The sequence below is a fragment of the Ochotona princeps genome, chromosome 2 (assembly GCF_030435755.1).
Source record: "Ochotona princeps isolate mOchPri1 chromosome 2, mOchPri1.hap1, whole genome shotgun sequence".
Classification (NCBI taxonomy): Eukaryota; Metazoa; Chordata; class Mammalia; order Lagomorpha; family Ochotonidae; genus Ochotona; species Ochotona princeps.
The window spans coordinates 16,768,935-16,786,418 of NC_080833.1; the positions used below are offsets into that span (position 1 = coordinate 16,768,935).

Here is a 17,484-nt window from a genome sequence, read left to right on the forward strand (position 1 = left end):
ATTAAACTTAGCCATTTCTTGCTGTAATTTAGATTCCAAATATTTACTTTCCCCATGATTATTGGTTATAAAACATTTTCCCATTTGACTCAAAACAACAGAGATGAGCCAAGTGAAAAATTATGGATTCTAACCTAGGATCTACTTGTTCTGTGATCTTGGGACAATTTAGCGATTTTTAAAATAAAATAGGAATAAAAATAACTCCATTTTACACCTCCCTTAGTTACGTATATCTATATTTCCAAAACTCTTAAGTTCCATTCCCAAATTCTTAGCTTAATACTTTACATGCAAGCTTTAAGTACATGGCAAAATATGACAAAACTCAAATGTGAAGGAAAAACAAATGTCAATATCCTAATAAGGAACTAAAGAATCCAAAGCATTTTGATACTATAAAAGTTATTTATTCACTATACACAGAACATGTTCCCTATAAAATGTACATGTAAATCACTGAAAAGTATAATTTGGTGAACATCTTCTCATTACAGAACATACTAAATCAGTTGGGGTAACAGCTTTCTGTCTGCCTCAAAATAATCTAATTATAGCACCCAGTGTCCCCTTTATATATCTAATGCAAAGTTAAATACTTATTTGTGGGATTCTTTTCTAATATGTATTTGATGAGGCAGAGTTAACAATTTAATATTACTTTAATATATTACAGTAACAGCACAATAAATCAGTTTATTACAGATCAAAACAAATTATTTTTCATTATTTGTATTAATGGGATGCAAACAAATACTGGATACTTTTTTTAAAGGCAGATAACCACAAAATTACTTATCTTTGATAGCATACTGGGTTTTATAATTACATTAAAATGTAAATGGTGTAATATACTCACAAATACTACACCTCAAGGAAAACAATGAGGCCACATGTAATGATTCACTAGATTGTGCTCAGTAGACATTTATTGAATATGGAAATTACCTATTTTTCTACCCAATTATCTAGTATAAAGTTTTGCCCACTGTTAAGGGCTCAATAAATATTCACTGAACATACTGATCAGGAAAGAGTTGAGAAGAGATGGGCCCTCTCAGCTGGATGTCAAGTATAACTGGAATCTACGTGGGAAAAAGTGGTTGAAGAAGTCAAATGTATTGGTATATAAGCAATTATACTCAGATGCCAAAAAGCAAACGATTAAGCAGAAAACACTGGCACCAGAATAAACAAAGGCAAGGTTTGCCAATAATGGCAAAAATGGAATTTTAAGGATAACCCACAAAAAGCTTACACTGGACCATACCTTACCTTTTCCCATCCAATTCAGTTGGAGACAGACCAACAGAGGCACTGTAATAGACTATGGCTGTCTTCCTTGATATTCAGACATCCTAGTTTCCAATAATTTATTACGGACCTGTTACCCATGAATCAATATAAACCTATTCATATTTAGGGATTAGTTTCCACAAGTACAAAGTTGAACTTCCTTTTATTTGTCCTAAAATGCTTACTTTCAAACTTGAAGGGACTTCAATTATTCCATGTAGTTTTCGATAATTCTTATCTTTTCAGACCAGAGTCAAAATATTCGTACAGTATTCATACTGCAGCACCTTCCACCCACCCTTTGGTCGCTTGAACTGCCCTTCTTTGGTTCTTTTTCCGCTTTCAGATCTTTCTTGAAGTGTAGTAAGCAGAACTGTACTGGGTATTCCAGCTGCAGTTTGGTCTTAAATAAAAGAAGGATGTTTGTCAGTTTGGTTTTCTTTTATTCTTCTCTGTGGTATACAGGATTTTGTTAGTTGAACTGGATGTAGCAGCTTACTGAGCCAACTTTTCAAGAGAACAGTACAACAGTCCCCAGGCCTTTCCCTGGGTGGTTAATCTAACAGCTCACACTACAGGTAGCACCTTTCCTTTCTCACTGAAGCATTATCCCTCATTTTTTTCCCTTCTTGCTTACTTGGCTTAAACAAATGCAGAGCAATCTTAACAAGAGAGGAGCAGCTGTCAGCCTTCACCTGAATGGCGACAGGATTATTTTACTATTGAGCCCAGTGCCAGACACATCTTGGAACAGTATAATCCCAGATGAGCTTAAACACGGCCTGTAGAGCCGCCTCATGAATTAGGAGACTTGGAAACACGATGGCTCAACCACAACAGTTCTTCTGAAGCTGTTAAGTACATCACTTTACAAACAACATATATGGCTCTAGAGAAAATACTCTGAATTTTAAGACCCAATGCAAGTTAAAGCAAAACAAAACCAGGATCAGGCCTTCTAGTTTCATACAGATTGAGAACAATTTCAATGAGGGCCATGTCCTCAATCGACTGAATAATTCACTGGTATGTTTTGGACAAAAAATACCAAATAAACCCAAGGACCAGGTCTGGGCTCAAATCCTGGCTCTTGCCTTTTACTTCTTTGTGCTTAAGTTTCCTTAGTTATCATTTAGGTCAAATAAGAGCTTTGTGAACAGGAAATGAGTCAACACATAACCTTTCAAAAGCGTGTCTGGCACATAAAGACTCGATAAAGTATCAGCTATAATTTAATCAAAACCATAAAACACCTATGCTACTTCCCCAAAGTGATTATCACTTCATATTAACTGCTCACCAACATTCAAAGATTTAGGAGATTGCCTTAAGCTGTTAGCCCCAAACGCAGCTAGTTTGGAAGAGGCAGAGCAGAATTACTGATCCAACAAAAAACATAAACTTATCATCAGCTGACCCAATTTCATTTGAATGTGTACCTAACACTACCAAATAAACCTAAGTTACTTAACCCAACGGGGTTAAAATGAAAAATCATGAAATAACTTTTGATATTACATATGGAATTCTTAACTCTTAATGTAAAAGATGTAGCTTTCTGGCGATTTTTATCATCTCCAAAGTTGTGCCCAGTGCAACACTGATAAAAAAAAAATCCTACAGCTACAAAACGCTATTTCCATTATTTAGAATCATATTTAGTACTATAATAATTCCAGTTAATCATTATTTCCTTCATTTTGTTTTTATTATAGCACGGTTGCTTAATTTACAGCAAGCAGAAAATAAGCTGGGTCTTATCTTGATCCAAACATTGATGTTTTAAGGGTTGTACACAATATTTGTTAAAAAGAACATATAAAAATACCTTTTTAGAAGCTTCTATAAGAAAGAAAATACAAAGTTTAACCCCACAACTTTCCTCTTTTCTAGAACTGCAAACTACTGCTACAAGTTTAAATAGACTTTGTTGTTTAAACTATACATCGGGAAAAATCTAAAAAAAAAAAAATTAAAGAAACGTGCACATAAATGATTGCATAGCAGAACATGAACATTAACTGCAAACAGTAAAGAAATGAGAGTTAGAAGTACTATTAAATATACAAAGGTTCTAGAATCCTTCAAACATTCCACAGTGTCTAAAAACCATCCTTTTGTTCTTCACAGGCAAAGCCTAGATTTCTAAAACCAAAACTGGAAAAAGTATTCCTCCTAAAAGGAATCATTTTCCTACAAATTACTTAGATAAGCAAGCAATCTGAGATTTAAAAGACGCCAGCTTTATTCTGAAATGAGACTGGACATGTCACTTTATTGCCTTAAAATGACCTTTCAGAGAAATACTAAAAATTATATAAATGGTTAAGGGTATTCCTCATGTTTAGTCAACCACACAGATAATTAAAAATCGAGAGATGACTCCTGCTTAAAACTAATCCTTTCCCCAAATTATTCTGCATTTCATGGCACCACAGAATCATCTAGAAAATGGGGAGTGCAGTTTCTCATTCCAACTTGCCTTACTTTAGCTAGAACTGAGGTGTGAAGAGTGAGTCTCCCTCACGAAGCGAGAGGCCTGTCTGGATACAAAAGCACCCATTCAGGGCTGTAACCTAACACTGTGACACTAGGCACACACACAGAAACCAAACTGACTTTGAAACAACTTACTTGCTTTTAACAGCAGTAAGAAAACTAGTCAACAATGCTACTTAAACTTTAGAGTAACTACACAAGAACATTCTTTTCCCCTTGAAATTATGTCTGCCATCAGGGACCTGCTCAAATTCTAAGGTGAGTTTTTTTGATGTCTGTATGCTCTAAACCTAGAAACAAGAGAAAAAGCAGTGAAGGCTCTATGTTTAGCCAAAACTTCAATAGCCCTGAAAATGCTATTTAACCCAGTTTGGTGGGGGGTATTCCCCCAGAGTGGGGTTCAAAAACAACTAGTTCCAACCGTGTCATAAATAAACTGTCAGCAGGGGTCAGGCCTACATTAAGGTCCACTCTGACCCTGCTGTGTCTGAGCAGTCAGTGCTGTACTGTGGCTATTCACTTCTGTATCATTCTATCTTATTAGCAAGCTACAGCTCTAGGTTAACAGTTCTACCAAATATGGATATCAAAGTTCATTTTAATAAGACAATGTTGCAAATTAAGGTCAACCAACATCTTTTCACCAAATACTTCAAGCATAAAAAATGAGAATCTTTACAAAAATATACAGAGACACCACAAATTGGTAGCTGCCCATAACATTAAACAAACTGGACTCCTACGAGTGGCTTCTCAACAGCATATCATTTTAATTATCACCATCGCCTGGTACAGGGACAACTAACAAGTGTTTTTTAAGCATCATTGCAACATTGTATTCCTGATAATTTAAGTAAACCAAAACTATAAGTAAATGAATGATACATGCCTAAAAATTATTATGGTTTATGCTCTCAGTGGCCACTGGACTTAGGACTAGTCCAAGACCTTGATCTAGATTTGGACCTAGACCTAGACTGTGATCTTGACTGAGATTTGGATCTAGGTGGTTCTTTTTTCCTTGATTCCTTTTCATCTCTTGAGCCAGACTTATAATGTGTTTTGGAATCTGTTTTAGAGGTGCCTCTACTTTTGGTGTGAGATGCAGACCTAGAACGTGATTTAGCCTTCATTTCTTTCTTGGGCTGGGACTTGGACCGTGATCTTGAATTGGATTTAGATCTTGAAAAAGATCGATTTCGGTGTTTGAATCTTTCAAAACAGAGGAGAGATACAATTAGAGTAAAAATTAGATGCTATATTAATCAAATGTTATTTTTAGAGTAAAAGTTCACTCTGAAATTGAAAAATGCATGAGTCTTTTTCAAAGCAAAATTATTTACCTATCATTGTCGGAATGGCTCCTGCTACGGCGAGGTCTTCCCGTCGGTCTACTGCTAAAAAGCACATCAGAAAAAGCAGTGACACACGTCTATTCATAGTCTTAAATTTCTAATTAAAAGCAAACCATAAAACTTTTGAAAGTGATACACTACGAAGTTTTAGATTGAAGCAATGTACATAATTTAAAAAGTAAAACACCACTAAAAAACAAAAAACCCACTAGCAAATATATCTACTTTAATAGATCACTGTACACCACACTTACTTTCTAGGACTATAAGATCTTCTATAGTTGTAATCAAAAGACCGACTTCTTGATCTCCTCCTTTCATAACTTCGGCTTCTGGAACGTCTATATCTGTCATAATCATCGTAACGTGAAGAACTGTACACATTTCTCCCTTCCTTGGCTTTCATTTGATTTGGTGCTGAGAAAGAAAAAAAAAAAAAGCATTGAGATTATAGGGAAATAACTGCTGTACTCGTTTCTCTACACACCAAGGGAAATACATATGTGTTTTTAGTCATTTGAGGCACTTCTGGTTCTGGTGCTGAGGTGTGGAAAATTAACCCTTTCAGCAACAAGTACTTTGAAAGCAGTCTCTTAGAAGACTCCTTTTTGTGAACAATGACACTCTCCAAGGCACCCAAATTGCTTTTTTTCCAAGTCTGAGCAATTGGGGCTTGACCAAAGTCAAGAACCGGGAAGTTGTTCCTGATGCCCCATCCGCTGTTGTTTTTCCAGGCATGCTAGCGGGGAGTACTGAAGTGGTGGGGACCACAACCAGTGCTCATACAGGATGCTGCACTGCAAGGGATGGTTTCACCTGCTACACAATATTAGCCCTGACGTAGTAGAGCAGCTGGGATATGAATCAGTGCCCAAATGCGATCCCAGTGCTTTTAAACAGATGATGAGCTAATTAAGCCTTCGTGCGGCCCCTATCACATTTCTACAAAGTAAAAACTACCGGGCCCGGTGGCGTGGCCTAGCGGCTAAAGTCCTCACCTTGAATGCGCCGGGATCCCATATGGGCGCCCGTTCTAATCCCGGCAGCTCCACTTCCCATCCAGCTCCCTGCTTGTGGCCTGGGAAAGCAGTTGAGGACGGCCCAATGCATTGGGACCCTGCACCCGCGTGGGAGACCCGGAAGAGGTTCCTGGTTCCCAGCTTTGGATCGGTGCAGCACCGGCCGTTGCGGCTCACTTGGGGAGTGAAACATCCGATGGAAGATCTTCCTCTCTGTCTCTCCTCCTCTCTGTATATCTGACTTTGTAATAAAATAAATAAATCTTTAAAAAAAAAAAAGCAAAACCTACTGTACATGCAAGAAAATTTACATAAGTAAGAGTGAATACCCAGGAACTGATTACTTAAACTACTAGAGGATTACCAATTACTTGTATCTAAGTACGACTATTTTTACAGCATGCAACTAACACCTGCCCTGTCTACTTAAGTATCACCTCCCCTCCTCAAAACAATGATTCTGGGGTTCACCTAGTTCTACCTGTCCCAGTCCATTTCCACAGTTACTTACTCACATTACCTACCCAACAGTGCTTCCCTTTCAGCTCTATCTCCACTTGGTAATAAACAACCAACTGGGGCCAGTCATGTGGTCTAGACGGCTGATCCACCCTTTGTGATGCTGCCATAAGCTGTGAGTACCAGTTCAAATGCTGGCTGCCCTACTTCCAATCCCACTTCCCGCTAATGTGCTTGGGGAGGCAGGAGATCACCTCTCTAGGAGACCTGGACAGAATTCCAGGCTTGTGCCTTCATCCTGGCCAGGGGAAGTGAACCCGTGCATGAAAGACCTCTCTCCCGAACTATGTTATTAAATCATTTACCGAATTATCTTAGTTGTAAGGATACTTACTCTTCCGGTCCCCCTGTGCAAACTGTATTTCAATCTGACGACCGCAAATCCATTTTCTGTCCAGATTATGTAAAGCATCTTCAGCATCACGAACATCCTCAAATGTGCTAAATGTTAAGGGGCTTGGGAAGTTTTGCAAGCTTTATAGCTAATGAACGGTCAGTTGGTACGCCTGAAACAACTCACAATCTATCAATATTGTTCTGGCAATCAACCAGATCCCAGTTCATAGTTGGTTGATTCAGCCATTATCACACCATAGTAGAAATGCACTTATAATTTCTGAAGGCATGTAGTTTTCGGAAAACATACTGTAAAATTATTATTGAAATAAGATGTTATAACTAAATCACCAAGTTATAACAAAGTATATTTCCCAAGTATTTAGAATTAACTTCACAAAACAAAATTAAAATATCAGTCAAGTCTATGCTGAAAGTCAAAAAGATTTCTTAAAATAAAACCAAATATACTGTTGCCCACATACTTGTTTCAAATAAAAAAGGAAATGCCAATAGTTCTTGTGAAAGCAAGCAAAATGTGCCTTACCTTTTAAGAGACGAAAACAGTGACTTCAAACTTATTTTGCTGTGCATCCTGCTGAGTCTAGTACTATTTCATACAGCTGTTTGCACTGGGACACTAGCCATTGTCAAGCAACACTCAGGACAATCACTGCATCAAAGCACATTCCATCCATGCACAGGCAGGAGAGCATGCTAGCCTGGAGCTCACCACTAGGGACTCCTACTCTGCCAAGCTCTAACCATGGTTTTACACACACAAGGGCACTCTAAGCAGCTTTAGGCAGCACTGAGGATATACATCTTAGTCTGAGCAGCTATGGTCTGTGTCCCTACCTCAAGCCAGTAGTGATGGTGAGAACCCCTGGCCTGACATACTCACTCCAGCCAATCTTCCTTTTACTAAAACCATCACTGTAACCTAGGCCAAGTACAGTTAAGGCAAGATTTGACAGAAAAAATTACTGTTTTAGCCTCCCTCTTTTGAGAACACCAGAGTGCAGATCTTGAGGATTAAAAAAAAAACAAAAATTGCCTGAGGTAACACATTCTTTTTTAAAACTGAAGGTGGCGTTCTTTTATTCCAAAGACTAAATGGTCTGCCTTGCTCAACCTCCCACTTTCTTTTCTGAAAGGAATCCAGGGCTGCAGGTTTGTAGCACTCTGCCCGAGCCCTTTATAGACAGGTTAAACGCCAGAAAATATTTTCTCAAGGCAAAAGCCGATGGGAAAATTAGAACCTTGAATATTAAAACCGAACAATCTCTCCAAGGTTAATGTGGTTGGGCTATAAAATTAAAAGCCACTCAGGCAAACCCATATTTCAGGGGGTCTGGGGTCTTTCCAAAATGAAACTCCTAAGCCTGTAATTTCCTTATCTAGTGTACATTTTAAAAAACAACCACTTTCCTTTGAATGCCTTTGTCAGACCACTTACAGTTCACGTCATCACATTGCTGGGCTACCAGAACCAAGGAAGATCCGATCAGCCCTCTAAGCCCCATGCACTACTACTCTGATTTACCACTGTCCAGTTAACAGAGCTTTGCAATCCATTACTAACGCTGTCCTCCATCCCTGGTCCTGCAGGAGTCGCTTTTAGCCTTTTCCTGAAGTCCTCCTAGGCTCCAGCAGCACACGCATCTCTGCTGCTAGAGCTGAGCTCTCGGAAGGAGGATGGCAAGCTGAACCTGGGCCAGGCACCCGCGCTAGCCAGCAGGGTCAACTGCTCGTGTGCACACACTGAAGCAGCACAGGGTCCACTGGTTTCACAGAGCAAATTCCAGAAGCAAGGCCCCAGTCGCTACTTTGAACAGCACACACATCTAGTGGATCTGAATGTACAAGGCCAACAGAGCATCAGTCTCCCCTTTAAGCAGGGCTCAAACCACAGCGTGACCCCAGAACCACATGCTCCTCCCCAAATCCCTGCCTGCTACTCTTTGGTACCCGCCTGCCTGGTCCAAAATGGGAGCGTGAATTTAAGCTTAGCAATTAAACATTCTCTTACTCTGAGAAGCTGAGAGCGTGCGCATTTATACAAGACCACAATCACAACATCCACAGGCCCACACAAACCAACTTAACAGGTTTTGTCACTAGACCAAACCAAAATTTTGTAAATTAACTGCTTACAAAACATTAAATAAATAAAAACAAAAAAAGGGAAAATAGTTATTCTGTAGGATACATCAGGTATGACTCCTTTAATCTTGGCCATCATTGAACTTCATCTTGACCTTTAACTCTTTAAGTGCTTGTCAGAAGGACTTGTCATGAGATGCTCGGCCAAATATGACAGATGGCTTTATCTTTAACTTTGGAAAACAACCTTTTCCCCCTTTTGTAGGTAAAGCGAGGCTTTGTCTCCCATTAGGCTTGTCCTTCTTCCAGCTTTTCTTTATTTTTTCTTTTCCCAAACTCATCCCTTCTCTTCAAGCCTGATCCTTAAGAGGTCTTTGGCTTGTCTACTTGCCTTAAGTGTTGAACTCTACTCTAACGGTTCTTTCATGCTTTCTCTTTGGGGTCGCCATAACTGTACAGCTTTACAATGTCTGAGGTAACAACAGAGGACAGCAAATTAGGGGACAATATTAAAGAAGTTTACCTCGTTACACAATTTGTTTTTGATCAAGTGATTCAAATTAACAAACAATAGCAACTTTAATTGCTAAGCACAAGAACATATTAACTTTTAATTTGACTTAAAGGTGGTAGCAACCAGAGTGTATTCAAATTTAAATCACATATAATCACTGATTTCAGTTTCAGAAGCATGAATGGGAATTTAAATATTTCACTATTTTTGATTAACTTTAAGAAATAGTAAGAGCAATGTGAGTTGAAGTTAATTTTCAAAAATTTGAAGACATAAGACATTTATTAGAGGACTATAAAACAAACAAAAAAAAACCACAAAAAACACTACTTTTCAGATGTTACCACTTACATAAACTTGAATTTCAAACTTCAACACCCCTCACTACTCAGTCATCTGAAGAAAGGATATTGAACATAAGCAAATCCTCTTGGACGGCGAGTGTAGAAATCAAGTGGAACATACACATCAACTATAGGCCCATAGCGACCAAACTCACGCCGTAGATCTTCAGACCTAAAACATCATAAAAAGACCTCCAATTTGTTCCCGTCCTCCAGTTTCTCGGTAAGCAGCAGGACCTCGGAGTTAGGCGTGACCCACACACAGCTCCTCTCAGGGCATCCCTAGGCGCCCGGGACATTAAGAGTGCACTTGAACACACCACGTCCCACTGTCCCAGATACAGAACACCTACAGGCTTAAAATGAGCGGATATGCCACTCCTGGTAGTTTTGCAGAATTACCAACTTGCGGCTCGATGCGTCTGACACACGTGCAAGACAGTACCGCTTTTCCATAAAGCACAGCAGTGAAAAACCAACACATCGTTAAAACCTAAATCTATTTTCCATTCATCAGGAAAAAATACGAAAGTACTTTAAAAAGTTGGTGGAAAACTGTTTTTAAAAGTTGCTTTATTTTGGTGCAAAAATGTGGAAATTCATGCACTGTTTTCACGATACGCATTTCCATGGACTCCTCAAAGACCTTCCCATACATGGATCTCAACTTTTCTTCCACCGAAATAAAACAGCTTTCGTTTTTCCTCAAAGGCCCGGTAGCCCAAGCGCAATGTACTTTTTCTCCCCCCCTTTACAGTATCAGACTGATGCCAGCACTCTGGAGCCTCAGACTATTTTTACCCTAAAATGTGAGCGACACAATTAGCCGGGGGAGGTGTCTCTCTCTGGGGAAAAAAAAAAATCAGTCACAAACATATAAAAAGTCTCTCCAATTGCACAAAAGGGGACGCTTTCCCAGACGCCAAAGTAATGACTATCGCTTTCTTTCCCAGAAAAAAAATCAAAGCTAACAATTAAAAAAAAAAAACCCGCAACTGATTACTTTCTTTGTAGGCTCGATTATTTAGCCTCATCTTGGGGTAAACTCGCCTCCCTTTCCTTTCTCCCTCGTCCCCCAAATTCTTTAGGCAGCTCGAAGCAATTAAGGGGGGACTGGCAAGAACAAAGCCGATTTTAAAGCATGGACCGGACTGATCTAATTCGGCTCCCAACCCGCCCCATGGCGGGCGCTTCCTACAACATCTCCTACGACATATCTAAGGGGCCACAAAGGGACGAGCAGCAGCGAGGCGCCGCCACCACCGTCGTCTCCCTCCACCCCGTTAGCGCACTCCGATTTTTCCCGTGGACTTGGGGGGGCGGGGAAGCGTCCGGGCCCAAGAACGTGAACTTGAGCGTGCGGGCAGCGGATGCCCGTGCGAGCGGGTCCGCGCTGCCCGCCGCCAGCCCCGGGGCTCCGCCCTCGCTCGCTCGCTCGCACGCGGCAGGGCTGCATGGCGCGGCCTAGTCCGTGTGCCCAGGCGGGCGCCGAGCCCGCCATCTTCTCCCCCCTTTCCCCGCGGCCAGCTGCCCGCCGCCACGCTCCCGCTCGCCGCGCAGGCCCCGGGGGGTCTCGGCCCAGCACCTACCTGGTGTCGTCCGCCACGTTCCTGACGAACAGAGACGTGTTCGGGGGGCGCAGGTAGCGGGACATGGCGGCGGCGAGAGTCTCGGCCGGGGGCACTAACGGGCTCAGCAAACCGTCCGCGGCCCAGGCTCACACACAGACCCACACACAGCCCGAGCGCTCCGCTACGGCGCCGACCTCTTCTCGCGAGACTTGCCTCCCGCCGCCACCGGCAACGGCTCTTTCCCGCGAGATCGCCGGGCCCCGGCGAGCGCCTGCGCGGGCCGAGAGCTGGACACGCGCGGCGTCCGGGCCGCAGTCATTGGCTGCGGGCGCCGCCGCTCCTCGTCAGCTCGCGCGCTTTTTCTTTCTTTCTTTCGGGTGGCTTTTTTTTTTTTTCTTCCCGCCACTGTTTCTGTCTGGCCAACCCCTCCGCTGCCCGGGGAATTTCTGGAAGCGGGCGCCAGACGGAATAATTACTAAATGGACGAATTCCATTGCATTATACTTCGGACACATTGCTCCTTAAAATGTCATGTCTGGGCCAAGTTAGGCCCTGGCTTTTCTCAGATCCTTGACCAGCGTGACAAGGTTGTAGATAAGGGAAGGGAGGAGGGGTTTGTCCTTGTGGAGGGGCAGGCCTGGTCCCGCCACGCACGACGTGTCCGCTGAGTGAAAACGGCTCCCGCTTTCCTGTGGCACGGGTTCTTGGGTTGCCGGAAGATTTCCACGTGGACACCGTTTCATTTCCAACAGTCATGTTTGCCGTGGTTCTCAACCGTGGGTCTCAGAACCCCTTGACAGACTTAGAAGTTGTGGAAGAACTTAGAAGAGTTTTTCTGGAATGTTCCTTCATTACGTGGGCTATGGTATTTACTGAGTTACTAAATTGGAGAAAACTTTGGCTAATTAATACACATGCCGCTGCTTTTTGACCACATTGTCCTACCCCTCAGCCTCTGAACAACCCCGGTCCCACTTTCGGTATTGAAACTTTCTGGGGAGTGTTTTGTTTTTGTTTTTCCCTTTTAAGATTTATATCTGAAAGGTACAGCTACAGAGAGGGAGAGAGAGAAAGCAGTGGTTTTCATCTGCTAGTTCACTCCCCAAATGGCCAAAAAATCCAGAGCTGTACTGACCTGAAACCAGCAGCCAGGAGCTTCTTCTGGGTCTCCCAGGCATTGCAGGGTCCCAAGGCTTTGGGCCTTCGTTGACTGCTTTCCCAGGCCACAAGCAGGGAGCTGGATGGGAAGTGCAGCAGCTGGGACACAAACCGACACCCATTTGTTTGGCTACTAGTGTGTGAGGAGTCAGATGGGATAGTAGGCAGCTAGGGTTTTTCTGGTCCCCAAGTGATTTTTTTTTTAATATAAAATTGTATTTTCTCTCCCATGTCTTAATTTCCTGAGAGCACGTTTCTCCCAAGGATGCTCTTTTGCCTCAAAGGACACAGGGGCAGAGTTAACATCAATTCACCATGCTGAAGTGACCCACCTAATCTCATCTCCAGGCCACTGTCAGAGAGATGGTTCTGGAGTGATCAGCTTATCGTTGGAAGTTAGCCAGTGCCCATCTGAGGTCTGATTCTAAACCAGATGCCACTGAGAATGATTTTGTCCTTTGTAGTAACTCCCCTGGATGGTGCATAAAAGATACCATCTCCACCATTAACTCGAGTTTTTCTTTCCCTTCCCCTGTCACTATGGCAGGAGGCCCTGGTTTTTTTCCCCCTCTGGATACATGGAGCCAAACCTGCTACCATGGTAGGAGCCCTTTTCCCCCTTTTCTTCCCTAAATAAATCCTGTGTTGCGAACTGGAATTGTCTGCATAAAAATTCTTTCATTTGAGACAAGAAATGAAGTTGTTGCCATATTGTCATGTCGAAAATCCTGCAACACTAGCAGGTAGAGGTGTAGCCTACTGAGCCACTGTGCTATCCCCAGACAAGTGGTTTTGACCTGGAGCCCACTCTGAGATCCTTCCCCCCCACACTCCCTATTAGAATGCCTGTGGGCGTGTAGCTCAGGGCCAAGCTGAGAGCAGGGACTCAAGTACTGCTTAATTAAAATGAAATTTCATTTCAAAAAAGGCCCTGTGTGAGTTATTTTTTGTATTCAAGGCAAGTAAGTGATTGACATGGGCAGTGGTAGTGTCCGGCGCTCTGTGGCAAGGCTGGTGTCTCACACTAACGTTTCCCAGAAAGCTTTGCACATCTAATGCACTGAAATGTTTATTGGTTATCTGCTATGTGTCAGGCATTGTGCTGGGTGTTCAAGGAGAAACAACTCAGTTTCTATTTCTCAAGCAATTAGTAAAATAAGTAAGTTAGTAATAAAACAGCAGTAATATGTTTTTAGTTTTTAAATGGAAGGTTGTCTAGGAAGGCCTTGTGGAGCAGGTATCTTCCCCGCCCCTCTCAGTTATGTACCTTTTAGGGGCATGAAAACAGACTCTTGCAAATTACCTTAATTACTGACTGAAAAGTACACAGTGGTGGCACTGTGGCCTTTCAGTTTAACAGAGTACAGGTTTAGACCAGAGCCTACAAATGTAATTGGGACTGCCATGTTATCTATGGGCCCTGCAGACCCTGAAAATTCTCCTTGTTCAAAACATACTGAGAAGGAGGAGAAGAAGAAAATACTAAGACCTTTGGGTCGGGGAGGATAGTGTTGGCGTACAGGGAATTAACTGAGTCACCATTTGCAAGCATCCCGAATCTGAGTGTCAGTTTGGGTTCAGATTGTTTTACTTCCAATCCAACTTCCTGTTGATGCACCTGGGAGGCCACAATAGATGGCCCAAGTGTTTGGGCCTTTGCTGCTCTCATGGGAAAACTGTGGAGCTCCTCGCTTCTGGAATTGGCCAGGTCCAGCATAGCCTGGGCCTTTGAAGCTGTTTGAGGGGTGAGCCAGTGGATAGAAGATCCCTTTCTTCCTCTTCCCCCTTTTTCTTTCTCTTTATTGTCCTGCCTTTCAAATAAATAAATATTAAAAAATAAAGTCTCCCATCCGCTAGTTCTCTCTGCAAGTGCTCACAGCAGTCAGGGCTAGGTCAGGCTGAGGTCAAGAGCCAAGGACTCAGTCCAGGCCTCCCACTTGGTGCCCAGCACCCAGGTGCAGAAGCCATCACCTGTTGTCCCCAGGATGTGCATTAGCAGGAAGCTGGATCTGGAGTCGGGCTAGCCCCAGAACCCAGGCCCTCTGCTGTGGGATGTGGGCGCCGCACGCAGCGCATCACCAAACTCCTGCTCCTAAAGGACCAGATGTTGGTCTTGGAAAATGGTGCGTTGGTACTGACTCCCAACTTGAAGAAATTATGTTTATTGGGATTTATGTCTTTATGTCAGAAACTCACTCTCCTTGGGTCCTGTTTGCAGAACTGCACAAATAAAACCTAAATGTAAAATAGATCAGTATATAATTTCTTAATCTCTGGACAATACATAGATACTAGCTCATGAAGTGAGCCACACTGCTACTTGGTGGAAGAGGGGTGCCAGGGACAAGTTCTGTCTTTTTTCTTCTTTTTTTTTTTTTTTTTTTTTAGATTTTATTCATTTTTATTACAGCCAGATATACACAGAGGAGGAGAGACAAAGAGGAAGATCTTCTGTCCGATGTTTCACTCCCCAAGTGAGCCGCAACGGACCTGTGCGCGATGCCAGGAACCAGGAACCTCTTCCGGGTCTCCCACGCGGGTGCAGTTTCCCAATGCCTTGGGCCGTCCTCAACTGCTTTCCCAGGCCACAAGCAGGGAGCTGGATGGGAAGTGGAGCTGCAGGGATTAGAACCGGCGCCCATATGGGATCCCGGGGCTTTCAAGGCGAGGACTTTAGCCGCTAGGCCACGCCGCCGGGCCTGACAAGTTCTGTCTTAAATCAATGGAATTAGACAGTCTCCATAGCAGAACCAAATATTATGGTTTGGCAGGTAAAGCTGCCACCTGCAACAGCAACAAGCACGTGGATGCCGGTTTGTCCCTGATGCTCCACTTTCTTCTTTTTTTTTTTAACTTATTAATTTTTTGTTACAAAGTCAGATATACAGAAAGGAGGAGAGACAAAGAGGAAGATCTTTCGTCCGATGATTCACTCCCCAAGTGACTGCAATGGCCGGTGCTGCGCCGATCCGAAGCCGGGAACCTGGAACCTCACCTGGGTCTGCTACGCGGGTGCAGGGTCCCAAAGCTTTGGGCTGTCCTCGACTGCTTTCCCAGGCCACAAGCAGGGAGCTGGATGGGAAGTGGAGCAGCTGGGATCAGAACCGGCATCCATATGGGATCCCAGTGTGTTCAAGGCGAGGGATCCCAGTGTGTTCAAGGCGAGGACTTTAGCCGCTAGGCCACGCCGCCAGGCCCTGTTGCTCCACTTTCAAACAGCTCCCTGATAATGGCTGGGGAAAGTAGCTAAAGGTGGCCCAAGCGCTTATGCTTCTATTACCCCTGGAAGACCCAGATGGAGCTTCTGGCTTTGGGTTGGCTCAGCCCCAGCTTCTGTGGTCATTTGGAGCCAATGGAAGATTTCTCATTCTGTGTCTCCCTCTGTCTCTGTAACTGTGATAAGTAAATAAATAATAAATCTCTTTAAAAATATGCCACTATTAATTGTATTGGGTTGAATGTTTAATTCAGACAATTTCCACAAGCAGTGCTCAGTGGTACCATGTCTCTCTTTCCGTGTAATTAGGAGCATGTTCACTCAGTTTTTCCAACAGGACAGGCCTGGGGCTGCCTGTCTTCTCTGGTGAGAAAGTTGCCAGACTTGCTCCTTAGGCCACAGGGATTTGGCACTCTTGTGTGGAGCTTCCTCACTGTGAATTGCAACTGTTGGGTTGCAGTGAGTATGGTGGTTTACTAGGGGTGTCCCCAAAGATCCCCTACCAGGCCTGCCCCCAGGCCTGGTTCTCATGCATGTTGGAGGGTTCTGCAGCCCAGCCTGGAATGGCCCACTGCAGTCCTGATACTCATCACTCGGTGCTGCAGCCTTGTTGAGCTGACCCCAAAGAATCTTTACTAAAGCTTCCCCCAAACATGGCTCACGTGTTTCACTGGACTGCAACCTAGCCTGGCCCATTCTGCCTCAAGTCCTGCTCTGGTGTGTGCCATAGGCCAGCTTGTGACGGGGTTGAAAGATGAGTGCTGAAACCTGCCAGCATGAGCTGGGACTGGGGGCAAGTTGGGCAGAGCCAGGCTGTAGCACTCACCAGAGAATGGCAAGGCAAGACATGCCATGCCAGCCTGGGCTGTGGCACTCACCAGCACATACAAGACCCTGGGCTGGTGGCAAACCTGATAGGAGAGCTTCAGGGACTCCCCTGCTAGGCCACTGCTCCCACTGGTGAGTATGAGAGCTGAGGCTGGGGGTGGACTGGGTTAGGCACAGCTGCAACACCTGTTGGTCTACAGATGGGCTTGGTTGGGGGGCAGTCTGGCTAGGCTAGGCCACTGTATCTGCTGGCACATGCAAGAACCCAAATAAGTTCTGGCTGGCTGGGTTTTCCTGCAGCACCCACTGCAAGTACAGGGACTGGGTGCAAGGTGGGTCAGGCTGGACCATAGTACCCCCTGGCAAACTCAAATCCAGGGCTGGGAGTGTTCCTAGTAGGGAAACTATGGTCACTCCTCTGCTAGGATGCAGTTCTTGCTGGTCAGTATGAGAACCATGGCTATGAGTGTGCCAGCCTGGACAAGATGGCAGCACTTGTTGGTGTACATGTGGGGGTAGGGTTAAGCTGAGTTAACATGCAGCATTCATGAGTGTGAATGAGAGTCAGATAGGATGTGAAAAGGGCTGGACTAGGTTCCTGCACATGTCAACACATAGGAGCTGGGGCTAGGGACAGGCTTGATTTGGGTTATTTGAGGTTGCCCTGATTAGGCTGCAGTACCTACTGATGTGTGTAAGGGCTGGGTTTTTGGAGGGCTGGA

General features: G+C 43.7%; 1 protein-coding gene across 5 annotated transcripts; it reads right to left on the reverse strand.

Moving 5' to 3' along the window:
• Positions 1-643: 643 nt before the first annotated feature.
• Positions 644-11,789, reverse strand: SRSF10 (serine and arginine rich splicing factor 10). Of its 5 annotated transcripts, XM_058676838.1 has the most exons (7): positions 11,578-11,784; positions 10,054-10,160; positions 7,023-7,124; positions 5,405-5,567; positions 5,139-5,192; positions 4,906-5,007; positions 644-1,699 (listed from the first exon to the last, which is right to left on the reverse strand). In XM_058676838.1, exons 1-7 carry the CDS (start codon positions 11,640-11,642, stop codon positions 1,639-1,641), a joined length of 654 nt encoding a protein of 217 aa, XP_058532821.1. In that variant the 5' UTR covers positions 11,643-11,784; the 3' UTR covers positions 644-1,638. The 5 variants fall into 5 exon arrangements, with proteins under 5 accessions (XP_058532821.1, XP_058532834.1, XP_058532830.1 ...); XM_058676851.1 differs by lacking the exon at positions 4,906-5,007 and having other exon boundaries at positions 5,139-5,189; positions 11,578-11,781; XM_058676847.1 differs by lacking the exon at positions 4,906-5,007 and having other exon boundaries at positions 11,578-11,778.
• Between the last annotated feature and the right edge of the window lie 5,695 nt (positions 11,790-17,484).

What these genes read in the sequence shown, in the direction of transcription:
- SRSF10 (XM_058676824.1), bottom strand. Translation starts at nt 11,642, where the DNA reads ATGTCCCGCTACCTGCGCCCCCCGAACACGTCTCTGTTCGTCAGGAAC. An exon ending in AGGATTTGCTTATGTTCAAT is followed by an intron (nt 7,125 to 10,053) that starts ATCCTTTCTTCA and finishes CATTTAGCACAT; the next exon opens with TTGAGGATGTTCGTGATGCT. An exon ending in AGCCATTCCGACAATGATAG is followed by an intron (nt 5,008 to 5,138) that starts GTAAATAATTTT and finishes CTGTTTTGAAAG; the next exon opens with ATTCAAACACCGAAATCGAT.